Source organism: Stenella coeruleoalba (assembly GCF_951394435.1).
Source record: "Stenella coeruleoalba genome assembly, chromosome: 16".
In the NCBI taxonomy this organism is placed as follows: Eukaryota; Metazoa; Chordata; class Mammalia; order Artiodactyla; family Delphinidae; genus Stenella; species Stenella coeruleoalba.
Window position 1 is genome coordinate 1,938,545 of NC_137162.1, and position 15,560 is coordinate 1,954,104.

Here is a 15,560-nt window from a genome sequence, read left to right on the forward strand (position 1 = left end):
TTGTGAGGACACACAGCTCTGTGCACAGGTGACATTCGGGTGGGTAAAGAGCTCATCACACTTATTTCAGGGACAGTGGCCCAGGGCACAGGCTTCCAAGAAAGGGGGTTACCACGGCCTTGTTTTCTGGCTGCTCGTATGTTGCATGATGAAATGGCATCGTCTCCAGGGGACACCGGGCATCCTGTGCTGACCTCCCTGTCCCCCCTCTGCAGGTGGTCATCACAACAGCCTTAAGCCTGTCGGCAGCGGCCCCACCTTTGCCATCACCACTGCCACCGCCACCATGGTGTCCGTGGACCCCGAGGGACTTGGGGGCCCATCCCCCTCCAGTGTGCAGCCTTGCCACTTCCTGACCCTGGCGCCCATCAAAATACCCCTGCGGACCACACCCTTCTCTGGTAAGTACACAGCCTGGTCTCTCAGAGCCTCGGGGTGCATCGGAGTCCACAGCATGGAGACCAAGGTGGGGACCTGCCGTCCCCCAGATTCATGGTTACCTGCGTGCTGGGGGCGTCGGGGAGGGCTCATCCTCAGATCACGCAAACGGACCTCAGTTCCCTTGACCAAGGTCGTGTTAGTCAACCTGGGCATTTTCTGCCATAAAGCAAAGTGTAAAGTTTCTGTTTGAAGAAATGAGACATTCCTTTACTAACTCTTCATGGGGAGTGATGCACATGACTGAGAAATTTCTGATTTTCGTGTGTGGGGCTTGGAAGAAAGCAAAGGCAACATGATGGAAAACAGTTAAGCATCGGAGTTAATAAAACACAAAAAAGTACAAAACTCAGACTCGCATGGGGCCCTCACTGAGCCATCCCTCCTGGGCTGGCCAGCTGGGCCTGCTCTGAACACATGGAGTGGGGTCCTCCCCACCACGGCGGGACTGGTGCAGAGGTCCACCGAAGCCCGTGGCTGAGGAAGAGACAGGGTAGCCACCAAGGTTTGGAGCTCACCCGTTCAGCGGGTGTACTATTCTAAGTCCGCGGGGCGGAGGCGGGGCTGGCAGACATTCTGGTGTTGTGAGCGATGCTGAGATGCAGGATGAGATGCGGAAGGCCTGGTCCTGGATTGGTTGCAACTCTGTTGTCCAAACATGTTCTCAGCTGTACGCGCACATCTGCTAACTGTCACCAGCACTCCACGTGTCCCAGCTGTCCTGGTGAGTGCATGTTTGGGTCTGTCCTTAAATGTCACAAAAACAGCATTGACTTGGAATAACCTTTAGTAAGTACTGGAGTCTTGGGAGTCAGCACTATTACTTGAGTTTTAGTTTTTCACATGATACAGTAAGACCTGGATAGAAATTCTATGGAATCATAATATTAATTCTATACTAGAGCTAACCCTAGAATTGTATATTAGCACTATATCATTAATTGCCAGATTATCAGTGATAGAAGCATCTTTAGATTGTGAGACACATAATCTTTTTTCGTGGTAGAAATAGATTAACCTGGTTTCATTACTTTCCAGTTTGGGGAGTGCTTTTGGTTTTCTGGTCGTGTTTCTAGTAAATCTGGTGTGGTCTTCTCAACACTGGACCTTGGCTTCTGTGTTTCTATGTTGACCTGATAAATTCGTTGGTAATAGAATGTTGTATTCTCAAGAACAAATCTTATTTCTATTTCAGCGTGTTAGTGAACATGCAGTTAGGGTGTGACGGGGAGAATAAATAAAGCACATGGGTAATCTCCTGGGTGGAACATAATTTACAGCTGTGTCAAGATTCTGGTTTTAAAATCCATCAGTCCACTGGCATTTATTAAGGATGACTTACTATTTTCTGAGCAAATTAATCTTAGAAAGAACCCAAAACCAAGCCCTGTGTGCCCCAGGGGCGGCTTCACTCTTCATGTCTCTTATATGATTTATAAAGTGACATAATCATTAGGCGTCTTTCCATGTTGGCATTTTATAAGGCTCTATAATCAAATCTGCCATAATGTGCATTCAGTTAGAAAAAGACAACCTCCATGTGATCTATCTTGTACAAAACTGCCGAAGTGGACAGTCAGAAGATGAAGGGGCCCTACTTAACAGGTGCTTCTGATATGGCCTTTGTCTTGCTGGCGTTGGTCCCTTTGATCTGAAACTACAGGGGTTGAAACTGGGGCTGCGGGTCTGGACGAGTGACCCCAGCCCAGTGGGTGGTCCCTGAGCTCTTTGGCCGATCCCAGTGTTGGATATGGTACTTCCAGGGCTGCCCCTGTAAGTGGTTCTCTGGCAGGGAGGACCACCTACCTACCTAGAAGTGTTGCCCTGGCTCTCCTCTTTTTTTTTTTTTTTTTAAAGGAATAAAACTGTGGTTTTCTTTTTTTTTTTTTTGAAGATGTTGGGGGTAGGAGTTTATTAATTAATTAATTTTTGCTGTGTTGGGTCTTCGTTTCTGTGCGAGGGCTTTCTCTAGTTGTGGCAATCAGGGGCCACTCTTCATCGCGGTGCGCGGGCCTCTCACTATCACGGTCTCTCTTGTTGCGGAGCACAGGCTCCAGATGCACAGGCTCAGTAGTTGTGGCTCACGGGCCTAGTTGCTCCGCGGCATGTGGGATCTTCCCGGACTGGGACACGAACCCGTGTCCCTTGCATTAGCAGGCAGATTCTCAACCACTGCGCCACCAGGGAAGCCCTGGCTCTCCTCTTGATGTTAGAAGAAGGCATTTGAGAGAGACTGGCTAGGTCCCTGATGAAAACCTTCTCAGAATTTCCCTTGAATACTTTCTGAAAACCAAGCCTTGAAGGAGACTGAGGGCAGACAGTTTGTCCATCAGAGCTGGGTTTTTTTAACCCCCGTCAGTAGCCCTATGGAATGTGAGCCAGTGAGACTGAAGAGTGGATAGTCCTGATTCTCAGTGGAGGTCCAGGTATTCTGCTCAGAAATCCCTAACCCCCCTGAAAACAGATGGAGTGGAGGAGGGATGGGGATAGGAGAAAGGACGGCTGGTGGAGGGAGGGGGGCCAAGGGGATAGAATGGCATCGACAGAAAGAGAGATATCATAGGCCCAGAAAAACGCACCTCTTTGGGAAGTTTGCTCCATATTCAAATTGATTTTATAAAAGCACATGAACTTTAATTTATCTACAGATGAATAATCCTGCTTTTATTCAGAAGATAATAATTCCCATTTTAGATAAATGAGTTAGACTATTTTATTTACACCCTAAGCTTGGAGATAAAAGCCAGATAACCTCAGAAGCCCTATGTGGTTCAGCTTTATGGTTCTCAACTGGGGGCAGTTTTGTCCCCAGCAGATACTCGCCAGTGACCAGAGACATTTTTTGGTCATTGAAACTTGGTGGTTGCTACTGGGATCTAGAGGATAGAGACCAGGGATCCTGCTACACATCTGACAGCAAAGGACAGCACCTGTGCTAAAGGATTATCTGGCCCCAAATGTTAGTAGGGGCTCCATCAAGAAACCCTAGTTCGTGTTCTAGATGTCTACTTAAACCGCGGAAACCAGGACTGGTGTATGAAGAAGTTCTGGTCCAGTAACTGTAGGACCCAAAAGGAAGAAGGCTCTGTGCTGGAAAGAAGATCAGCCATGAGAGTGGCTGAATCATATGCCTTTAACAAGGTTTAGGATTTCGAGTAAGACACCCTATTTAAAAAACCCCTTGAAGGAGATTGGTTCAAGATGGTGGAGTAGAAGGACGTGCTCTCACTCCCTCTTGCGAGAGCACCAGAATCACAGCTAACTGCTGAACAATCATTGACAGGAAGGCACTGGAACTCACCAAGAAAGATACCCCACATCCAAAGACAAAGGAGAAGCCACAGTGAGATGGCAGGAGGGGTGCAATCACAATAAAGTCAAATCCCATAACTGCTGGGTGGGTGACTCACAAACTGGAGAACACTTATGCCACAGAAGTTCACCCACTGGAGTGAAGGTTCTGAGCCCCACGTCAGGCTTCCCAACCTGGGGGTCTGGCAACGGGAGGAGGAACTCCTAGAGAATCAGACTTTGAAGGCTAGCGGGATTTGATTGCAGGACTTCGACAGGACTGAGGGAAACAGAGACTCCACTCTTGGAGGGCACACACAAAGTAGTGTGCGCATCGGGACCTGGGGAAGGAGCAGTGACCCCATAGGAGACTGAACCAGACCTACCTGCTAGTGTTGGAGGGTCTCCTGCAGAGGTGGGGGGTGGCTGTGTCTCACCGTGAGGACAAGGAAACTGGCAGCACAAATTCTGGGGAGTACTCCTTGGCGTGAGCCCTCCCAGAGTCCAACATTAGCTCCACCAAAGAGCCCGGGTAAATTCTAGTGTTGGGTCACCTCAGGCCAAACAACCAACAGGGAGGGAACCCAGCCCCACCCATCAGCAGACAAGCAGATTAAAGTTTTACTGAGCTCTGCCCACCAGAGCAACAGCCAGCTCTACCCACCACCAGTCCCTCCCATCAGGAAACTTGCACAACCCTCTTAGATAGCCTCATCCATCAGAGGGCAGACAGCAGAAGAACTACAATCCTGCAGCCTGTTGAACAAAAACCACATTCACAGAAAGATAGACAAGATGTAAAGGCAGAGGGCTATGTACCAGGTAAAGGAACAAGATAAAACCCCAGAAAAACAACTAAATGAAGTAGAGATAGGCAACCTTCCAGAAAAAAGAATTCAGAATAATGATAGTGACAATGATCCAAGACCTCGGAAAAAGAATGGAGGTAAAGATCGAGAAGATGCAAGAAATGTTTAAAAGAGACCCAGAAGAATTAAAGAACAAATAAACAGAGGTGAACAATACAATAACTGAAATGAAAAATACACTAGAAGGTCCCATTTGTTTATTTTTGTTTTTATTTCCATTTCTCTAGGAGATGGTTCAAAAAGGATCTTTCTGTGATTAGGTCATAGAGTATTCTGCCTATGTTTTCCTCTAAGAGTTTCATAGTGTCTGGCCTTACATTTAGGTATTTAATCCATTTTGAGTTTATTTTTGTGTATGGTGATAGGTAGTGTTCTAATTTCATTCTTTTCCATGTAGCTGTCCAGTTCTCCCAGCACCACTTATTGAAGAGGCTGTCTTTTCTCCACTGTATATTCTTGCCTACCTTATCAAAGATAAGGTGACCATATGTGTGTGGGTTTATCTCTGGGCTTTCTATCCTGTTCCATTGATCTATATTTCTGTTTTTGTGCCAGTACCATACTGTCTTGATTACTGTAGCTTTGTAGTATAGTCTGAAGTCTGGGAGCCTGATTCATCCAGCTCTGTTTTTCTTTCTCAAGATTGCTTTGGCTATTTGGGGTCTTTTGTGTTTCCATACAAATTGTGAAATTGTTTGTTCTAGATCTGTGAAAAATGCCAGTGGTAGTTTGATAGGGATTGTATTGAATCTGTCGATTGCTTGGGGTAGTATAGTCATTTTCACAATGTTGGTTCTTCCAATCCAAGAACATGGTATATCTCTCCATCTGTTTGTATCATCTTTAATTTTTTTCATCAGTGTCTTATAGTTTTCTGCATACAGGTCTTTTGTCTCCCTAGGTAGGTTTAGTCCTAGGTATTTTATTCCTTTTGCTGCAACGGTAAATGGGAGTGTTTCCTTAATTTCTCTTTCAGATTTTTCATCATTAGTGTATAGGAATGCAAGAGATTTTTCTGCATTAATTTTGTATCCTGCTGCTTTACCACGTTCATTGATTAGCAGTTTTCTGGTAGCATCTTTAGGATTCTATATGTATAGTATCATGTCATCTGCAAACAGTAACAGCTTTACTTCTTCTTTTCCGATTTAGATTCCTTTTATTTCTTTTTCTTCTCTGATTGCTGTGGCTAAAACTTCCAAAACTATGTTGAATAATAATGGTGAGAGTGGGCAACCTTGTCTTGTTCCTGATCTTAGTGGAAATGGTTTCAGTTTTTCACCATTGAGGAGGATGTTGGCCGTGGGTTTGTCATATATGGCCTTTATTATGTTGAGGAAAGTTCCCTCTATGCCTACTTTCTGGAGGGTTTTTATCATAAATGGGTGTTGAATTTTGTTGAAAGATTTCTCTGCATCTATTGAGATGATCATATGGTTTTTCCCCTTCAATTTTTTAATATGGTGTATCACATTGATTGATTTGCGTATATTGAAGAATCCTTGCATTCCTGGGATAAACCCCCCTTGATCATGGTGTAGGATCCTTTTAATGTGCTGTTGGATTCTGCTTGCTAGTATTGTGTTGAGGATTTTTTCATCTATGTTCATCAGTGATATTGGCCTGTAGTTTTCTTGCTTTGTGACATCTTTGTGTGCTTTTGGTATCAGGGTGATGGTGGCCTCATAGAATGAGGTTGGGAGTGTTCCTTCCTCTGCTATATTATGGAAGAGTTTGAGAAGGATAGGTGTTAGCTCTTCTCTAAATATTTGATAGAATTCTCATGTGAAGCCATCTGGTCCTGGACTTTTGTTTGTTGGAAGATTCTTAATCACAGTTTCAATTTCAGTGCTTGTGACTGGTCTGTTCATATTTTCTATTTCTTCCTGGTTCAGTCTCGGAACGTTGTGCATTTCTACGAATTTGTCCATTTCTTCCAGGTTGCCCATTTTATTGGCATAGAGTTGCTTGTAGTAATCTCTCACGATCCTTTGTATTGCTGCAGTGTCAGTTGTTACTTCTCCTTTTTCATTTCTAATTCTGTTGATTTATTCTTCTCCCTTTTTTTCTTGATGAGTCTGGCTAATGGTTTATCAATTTTCTTTATCTTTTCAAAGAAACAGCTTTTAGTTTTATTGATCTTTGCTATCATTTCCTTCATTTCTTTTTCATTTATTTCTGATCTGATCTTTCTGAAATCTTTCCTTCTGCTAAGTTTGGGGTTTTTTCATTCTTCTTTCTCTAATGGCTTTAGGTGTAAGGTTAGGTTGTTTATTCGAGATGTTTCTTGTTTCTTAAGGTAGGATTGTATTGCTATAAACTCCCTTCTTAGAACTGCTTTTGCTACATCCCGTAGGTTTTGGGTTGTTGTATTTTCATTGTCATTTGTTTCTAGGTATTTTTTGATTTCCTCTTTGATTTCTTCAGTGATCTCTTGGTTATCAAGTAGTGTATAGTTTAGTCTCCGTGTGTTTGTATTTTGTACAGATCTTTTTCCTGTAATTAATATCTAGTCTCATAGCGTTGTGGTCAGAAAAGATAATTGATACGATTTCAATATTCTTAAATTTACCAAGGCTTGATTTGTGACCCAAGATATGATCTATCCTGGAGAATGTTCCATGTGCACTTGAAAAGAATGTGTATTTGCACAGCAAAGAAAACCATAAACAAGACAAAAAGAGAACCCTCAGAATGGGAGAAAATACTTGCAAATGAAGCAACTGACAAAGGATTAATCTCCAAAATTTACAAGCAGCTCATACAGCTCAATATCAAAAAAACAAACAACCCAGTCCAACAATGGGCAGAAGACCTAAATAGACATTTCTCCAAAGAAGATATACAGATTGCCAGCAAACACGTGAAAGAAGGCTCAACATCATTAATCATTAGAGAAATGCAAATCAAAACTACAATGAGATATCATCTCACAACGGTCAGAATGGCCATCATCAAAAAATCTACAAACGATAAATGCTGGAGTGGGTGTGGAGAAAAGGGAACGCTCTTGCACTGTTGGTAGGAATGTAAATTGATACAGCCACTGTGGAGAACAGTGTGGAGGTTCCTTAAAAAAATAAAAATAGAGCTACCATACGACCCAGCAATCCCACTGCTGGGCATATACCCGGAGAAAACCATAATTCCAAAAGAGTCATGTACCAAAATGTTCATTGCAGCTCTGTTTACAATAGCGGGGATATGGAAGCAACCTAAGTTTACATCAACAGATGAATGGATAAAGAAGATGTGGCATATATATACAATGGAATATTACTCAGCCATAAAAAGAAACGAAGTTGAGTTATTTGTAGTGAGGTGGATGGACCTAGAGTCTGTCATACAGACTGAAGTAAGTCAGAAAGAGAAAAACAAATTCCATATGCTAACACATATATATGGAATCTAAAAAAAAAAAAAAAATGGTCATGAAGAACCTAGGAGCAAGGCGGGAATAAAGACACAGACCTACTAGAGTATAGTCTTGAGGTCATGGGGAGGGGGAAGGGTAAGCTGTGACGAAGTGAGAGAGTGGCATGGACATATATACACTACCAAATGTAAAATAGATAGCTAGTGGGAAGCAGCCGCATAGCACTGGGGGATCAGCTCGGTGCTTTGTGACCTCCTGGAAAGGTGGGACAGGGAGAGTGGGAGGGAGGGAGATGCAAGAGGGGAGAGATATGGGATCATATGTGTATGTATAACTGATTCACTTTGTTATAAAGCAGAAACTAACACACCATTGTAAAGCAATTATACTCCAATAAAGATGTTTAAAAAAAAAATACACTAGAAGGAATCAATAGCCGAATAACTGAGGCAGAAGAACGGATAAGTGACCTGGAAGACAGAATGGTGGAATTCACTGCTGCAAAACAGAATAAAGAAAAAAGAATGACAAGAAATGAAGACAGCCTAAGAGACTTCTGAGACAACATTAAACACAACAAAATTCACATGATAGGGTTCCCAGAAGGAGAAGAGAGAGAGAAAGGACCCGAGAAAATATTTGAAGAAATTATAGTCAAAAACTTCCCTTACATGGGAAAGGAGATAACCACCCAAGTACAGAAAGCACAGAGAGGCCCAGGCAGGATAAACCAAAGGAGAAACATGCCGAGACACATAGTAATCAAAGTGACAAAAATTAAAGACAAAGAAAAATTATTGAAAGCAACAAGGGAAAAAATGACAAATGACATACAAGGGAACTCCCATAAGGTTAACAGCTTATTTCTCAGCAGAAACTCTACGAGCCAGAAGGGAGTGACATGACATATTTAAAGTCATGAAAGGGAAGAACCTACAACCAAGATTACTCTACCTAGCAAGGATCTCATTCAGATTTGATGGAGAAATCAAAAGCTTTACAGACAAGCAAAAGCTAAGAGAATTCAGCACCACCAAACCAGCTCTACAACAAATGCTAAAGGAACTTCTCTAAGTGGGAAACACAAGAGAAGGAAAGGACCTACAAAAACAAGCCCATAACAATTAAGAAAATGGTAGTAGGAACATACATATTGATAATTACCTTAAACATGAATGGATTAAAGGCTCCGACCAAAAGACACAGGCTCGGTGAATGGATACAAAAACAAGACCTATATGTATGCTGTCTACAAGAGACCCACTTCAAGCCTAGGCACACATACAGACTGAAAGTGAGGGGATGGAAAAGATATTCCATGCAAATGGAAATCAAGAGAAAGCTGGAGTAGCAATACTCATATCAGATAAAATAGACTTTAAAATAAAGAATGTTACAAGAGACAAGGAAGGACACTACATAATGACCAAGGGATCAATCCAAGAAGAAGATACAACAATTATAAATATATATGCACCCAACATAGGAGCACCTCAATACATAAGGCAACTTCTAACAGCTATAAAAGAGGAAATCAACAGAAACACAATAATAGTGAGGGACTTTAATACCTCACTTACACCAATGGACAGACCATCCAGACAGAAAATTAATAAGGAGACACAAGCTTTAAATGACACAATAGACTAGGTAGAATTTAATTGATATTTATAGGACATTCCATCCAAAAACAGCAGCTTACACTTTCTTCTCAAGTGCGCAGGGAACTTTCTCCAGTTATATCACATCTTGGGTCACAAATCAAGCCTCAGTATATTTAAGAAAATTGAAATAGTATCAAGCATCTTATCTGACCACAACGCTATGAGATTAGAAATCATTTACAGGGCAAAAAACGTAAAAACCACAAACACATGGAGGCTAAACAATACGTTACTAAGTAACCAAGAGATCACTGAAGATATCAAAGAGGAAATCAGAAAATACCTAGAGACAAATGACATTGAAAACACGATAATCCAAAACCTATGAGATGCAGCAAAAGCAGTTCTAAGAGGGAAGTTTATAGCAATACAATCCTACCTCAAGAAACAACAAACATCTCAAATAAACAAGCTAACCTTACACCTAAAGGAACTAGAGAAAGAAGAAAAAATAAAATCCAAAGTTAGTAGAAGGAAAGAAATCATAAAGATCAGAGCAGAGATAAATGAAATAGAAACAAAGAAATTGATAGCAAAGATCAGTAAAAGTAAAAGCTGGTTCTTTGAGAAGATAAACAAAATTGATAAACCTTTAGCCAAACTCATCAAGAAAAAGAGGGAGAGGACTCAAATTAATAAAATTAGAAATGAAAAAGGAGAAGTCACAACGGACACCGCAGAAATACAAAGCATCCTAAGAGACTACTCCAAGCAACTCTGTGCCAATAAAATGGACAACCTGGAAGAAATGGACAAATTCTTAGAAAGGTTAACCTTCCAGGACTGAACCAGGAAGAAATAGAAAATATGAACAGACCAATCACAAGTAATGAAATTGAAACTGTGATTAAAAATCTTCCTACAAACAAAAGTCCAGGACCAGATGGTTTCACAGGTGAATTCTCTCAAACATTTAGAGAAGAGCTAACACCCATTCTCCTCAAATGCTTTCAAAACAATTGCAGAGGAAGGAACACTCCCAAACTCATTCTATGAGGCCACCATCACTCTGATACCAAAACCAGACAAGGACTCTACAAAAAAAGAAAATTACAGACCCATAACACTGTTGAATATAGATGCAAAAATCCTCAACAAAATATTAGCACACAGAATCCAACAACACACTACAAGGATCATACACTGGGGCTTCCCCAGTGGCGCAGTGGTTGAGAGTCTGCCTGCTGATGCAGGGGACACGGGTTAGTGCCCCAGCCTGGGAGGATCCCACATGCCGTGGTGCAGCTGGGCCCGTGTGCCATGGCCGCTGAGCCTGCACATCTGGAGCCTGTGCTCCGCAATGGGAGAGGCCCGTGTACTGCAAAAAAAAAAAAAAAAAGATTATACACTATGATCAAGTGGGATTTATCCCAGGGATGCAAGGATTCTTCAATATATGCAAATCAATCAATGTGATACACCATATTAACAAATTGAAGAATAAAAACCATATGATCATCTCAATAGATGCAGAAAAATCTTTTGACAAAATTCAACACCCATTTATGATAAAAAACTCTCCAGAAAGTGGGCATAGAGGGCACCTACCTCAACATAATAAAGGCCATATATGACAAACCCACAGCAAACATCATTTCAATGGTGAACAACTGAAAGCGTTTCCTCTAAGATCAGGAACAAGACAAGGATGTCCACTCTCACCACTGTTATTCAACATAGTTTTGGAAGTCCTAGCCACGGCAATCAGAGAAGAAAAAGAGATAAAAGGAATACAAATTTGAAAAGAAGAAGTATAACTGTCACTGTTTGCAGATGACATGATAGTGTACATAAAGAATCCTAAAGATGCCACCGGAAAACTACTAGAGCTAATCAATGAATTTGGTAAAGCTGCAGGATACAAAATTAATGCACAGAAATCTCTTGCATTCCTATACACTTATGATTAAAAATCTGAAAGAGAAATTAAGGAAACACTCCCATTTACCATTTCAACAAAAAGAATAAAATGCCTAGGAATAAACCTACCTAGGGAGACAAAAGACTTTTATGCAGAAAACTATAAGACACTGATGAAAGAAATTAAAGATGATACCAACAGATGGAGAGATATACCATGTTCTTGGATTGGAAGAATCAATATTGTGAAAATGACTATACTACCCCAAGCAATCGACAGATTCAGTGCAATCCCTATCAAACTACCAGTGGTGTTTTTTACAGAACTAGAACAAAAAATCTTAAAATTTGTATGGAGACACAAAAGACCCTGAAGAGCCAAAGTAGTCTTGAGGGAAGAAAACAGAGCTGGAGGAATCAGACTCCCTGTCTTCAGACTATACTACAAAGCTACAGTAATCAAGACAATATGGTGCTGGCACAAAAACAGAAATATAGATCAATGGAACAGGATAGAAAGCCCAGAGATAAACCCACATACCTATGGTCAACTAACCTATGACAAAGGAGGCAAGGATATACAATGGAGAAAAGACAGTCTCTTCAATAAATGGTGCTGGGAAAACTGGACAGCTACATGTAAAAGAATGAAATTAGAACACTCCATAACAACATACACAAAAATAAACTCAAAATGGATTCGAGACCTAAATGTAAGACCGGACACTATCAAACTCTTAGAGGAAAACATAGGAAGAACACTCTTTGACATGAATCACAGCAAGATATTTTTTGATCCACCTCCTAGAGTAATGGAAATAAAAACAAAAATAAACTAATAGGACCTAATGAAACTTAAAACCTTTTGCAAAGGAAAGGAAACTACAAACAAGATGAAAAGACAGCCCTCAGAATGGGAGAAAATATTTGCAAATGAATCAACAGACAAAGGATTAATCTCCAAAATATATAAAGAGCTCATGCAGCTCAATATTAAAAAAACAAGCAACCCAATCCAAAAGACCTAAATAGACATTTCTCCAAAGAAGACATACAGATGGCCAAGAAGCACATGAAAAGCTGCTCAACGTCACTAACTATTAGAGAAATGCAAATCAAAACTACAGTGAGGTATCGCCTCACACCAGTTAGAATGGGCATCATCAGAAAATCTACAAACAACAAATACTGGAGAGGGTGTGGAGAAAAGGGAACCCTCTTGCACTGTTGGTGGGAATGTAAATTGATACAGCCACTATGGAGAACAGTATGGAGGTTCCTTAGAAAACTAAAACTAGAATTACCGTATGATCCAGCAATCCCACTACTGGGCATATACCCAGAGAAAACCGTAATTCAAAAAGACACATGCACCCCAATGTTCATTGCAGCTCTATTTACAATAGCCAGGACATGGAAGCAACCTACGTGTCCATCGACAGATGAATGGATAAAGAAGATGTGGCACATATATGCAATGGAATATTACTCAGCCATAAAAAGAAACGAAATTGGGTCATTTGTGGAGACATGGATGGATCTAGAGACTATCATACAGAGTGAAGTAAGTCAGAAGGAGGAAAACAAATACCATATACTAATGCGTATATGTGGAACCTAGGAAAATGGTACAGATGAACCAGTTTGCAGGGCAGAAATAGAGACACAGATGTAGAGAACAAACGTATGGACACCAAGGGGGGAAAGCCACGGCGGGGTGGGTGGTGGGATGAACTGGGATTTTGGGATTGACATATATACATTAATATGTATAAAATGGATAACTAATGAGAACATGCTGTAAAAAAAATAAAATGAAAAATAAAAAATAAACCTGAGGAAAGGCAAGTAAATAAATAAATACATACATACATACATACAAACCCCTTGACCAGTTCCAGACTCAATGGGAAAGTGGGTTTTCTCTTCCAGAGTGTCGCCAGCGTGTGCAGCCAAGTTAGTCCTTGCTGCTGCTCTTCCGCAGGAGCCCGTGCACACCGGGGCTTCCCATTGGCCTCGTGCTCGTGGCAGTCTGTTCACTCGCCTGCCCTTCCCAGCCTGTGAGTCACCCGCTGGAGGGCCCTGTCGCCCTGTCCCTGCCCAGCCTGCAGCGGCTCCGGGCGGTTTCCCGAACCTCAGGTCCATTCAAGGATGAATCCAGCTGATTCCACTTATCCACGTAATCCCTAACGCTGTTTCTCTCATGCTTGCTCCTGAATCGGGCACGGGCAGAGGGAAGCGTGGGCAGAGCGGAGGGTTTACTGTCAGAGGTCTCGTCGGAGGGCATTCACACGTGGGCTGGGAGCCAGCGGTTGAAGGATGAGCAGACAGGGGCGGGGGTGGGGTGCTCTCTTCGTTTCCTCCCAGCAGATCTCAGCTAATCCACTTTGCCTCGTTCCCATCTATTCCTTGAAGCCTTGGAATTTCAGGTTATAGAAGGAACACTTTCGGGGGGAAAGCATGTCTTGTATCCTATTTCTTAGTTTTTAAGGAGAAGGTGGAGTTTATCTAGGGGGAATGGAAGATGTGCGGAAGGATTTGCCCTAGGGAATGGGACTACTTTCCTGGCCCTCTGCAGGCTGGAGCCCTCCGGACCTGCACCCCCTCACCTGCCCCGCACCCTCTCACCTGCCCCCTCGATGTTACAGGGAAGTGGGAAGTGGGGGCCCACATTCGGGAGGATACAAGCACCAGGCAACTCCAGCGTCTGCCCCTCTTTGGTGAAATAAGCGAAGTGATTCTTTTTTAAGGATGATGGTAGCTATTTTCAAAACTTAGCCCACCATTTCATAAGCATCGAAGTGAAAAGGATAAAATATGAGTGAGAGCTGTGGCCTCCAGTACAGCAAGTGACTAGCAAATACAACTATTAAAAAGTACCATCTGCCTTGGAAGCCATTTACCACCTGTTCTTTTGCTTCCAGAACAATTTAATGGTCTAAATTTAACATTTTGTCCTGCCACAGAACAGCTGGGAAGTGACGATCCTTTTTTCAATGAGGAACGTACCCGCCAGGCTACATAACAAGGCAGGAAAGTCTCCAAGACACTCTCCGCGCAGCCTCTGTGGGGCTGTCCACTCATCCCATTAGCGAAGCCAAGGATGCTGAAATGGGCTCTGCAGCCACAGTAACCCAGCCGTTTGGGGATGCAGCCTTTTCTCTTCTTATCCAGGAATTGTTTCCTCCTCCAGTATAATAAAAAATGTCATAATACATATCAACATTTTGGAGATTCGTAGAGACAAAAATCCTGCTGCAATGTAATTACTTATACCCCAGAGTGCCTGAGACTCAGCTGGCTTCTGTGAGAAAGACATATGTGTTTCTAATGAGAGAATGAGCTGCTTTTAGTAGAAAAACTATTGGATTTAAACAAACGAAAAAGGACTTCGTATAGTTTGCTACCCACAAGTGAACTCGTACTATGCATGCGAGATAGAAAGAGTCAAGCAGGTGGTAACGCGTTTGGACCGTGCCGGGTGCAGAAGTGTCTAAATGGAGATCCAGCTGTGAGCCCTTCCTCTCAGCAAGTCAGCTTGTTTAAGGTTGTCCGTCTACAAAAGTCCTCCTGTGACCTGTCTGCTGCAACCTCCCTGAGGAGCTGCCATCACTTGAGCTGTATTCTTCGTCTGCACTGTTAGCTCCAATTCACTCTTTCTTTGAAAAGAAAAATTGGCAACCCAGCACGCACAGAAAAGCATGTCTATGTCTATGCCAAGTATAAAGAACACTGATACGGGCTTCCCTGGTGGCGCAGCGGTTGAGAGTCCGCCTGCCGATGCAGGGGACACGGGTTCGTGCCCCGGTCTGGGAAGATCCCACATGCCGCGGAGCGGCTGCGCCGGTGAGCCATGGCCGCTGAGTCTGCGCGTCCGGAGCCTGTGCTCCGCAACGGGAGAGGCCACAGCAGTGAGAGGCCCGCGTACCGCAAAAAAAAAAAAAAAAAAGAACACTGATACAGTAGACCCCCAAGTACCTCCCACTGAGCCCAAGAAATGGATGTTTCTGTACCCCTAGCGCTCCTGGGAGCCTCAGCCCTCCCCAGCAACGATTACTCTCC

At 42.6% G+C, this 15,560-nt stretch overlaps 1 protein-coding gene across 1 annotated transcript in view; it reads left to right on the forward strand.

Annotated features, from left to right (window-relative positions):
* TCERG1L (transcription elongation regulator 1 like) overlaps positions 1–15,560 on the forward strand; it is a 192,676-nt gene that overhangs the window by 39,160 nt on the left and 137,956 nt on the right. Inside the window, exon 4 of the mRNA XM_079899219.1 lies at positions 216–401. Within this exon, the coding sequence (XP_079755345.1) occupies positions 216–401 (186 nt within the window). The remainder of the gene's footprint in view (positions 1–215; positions 402–15,560) is intronic.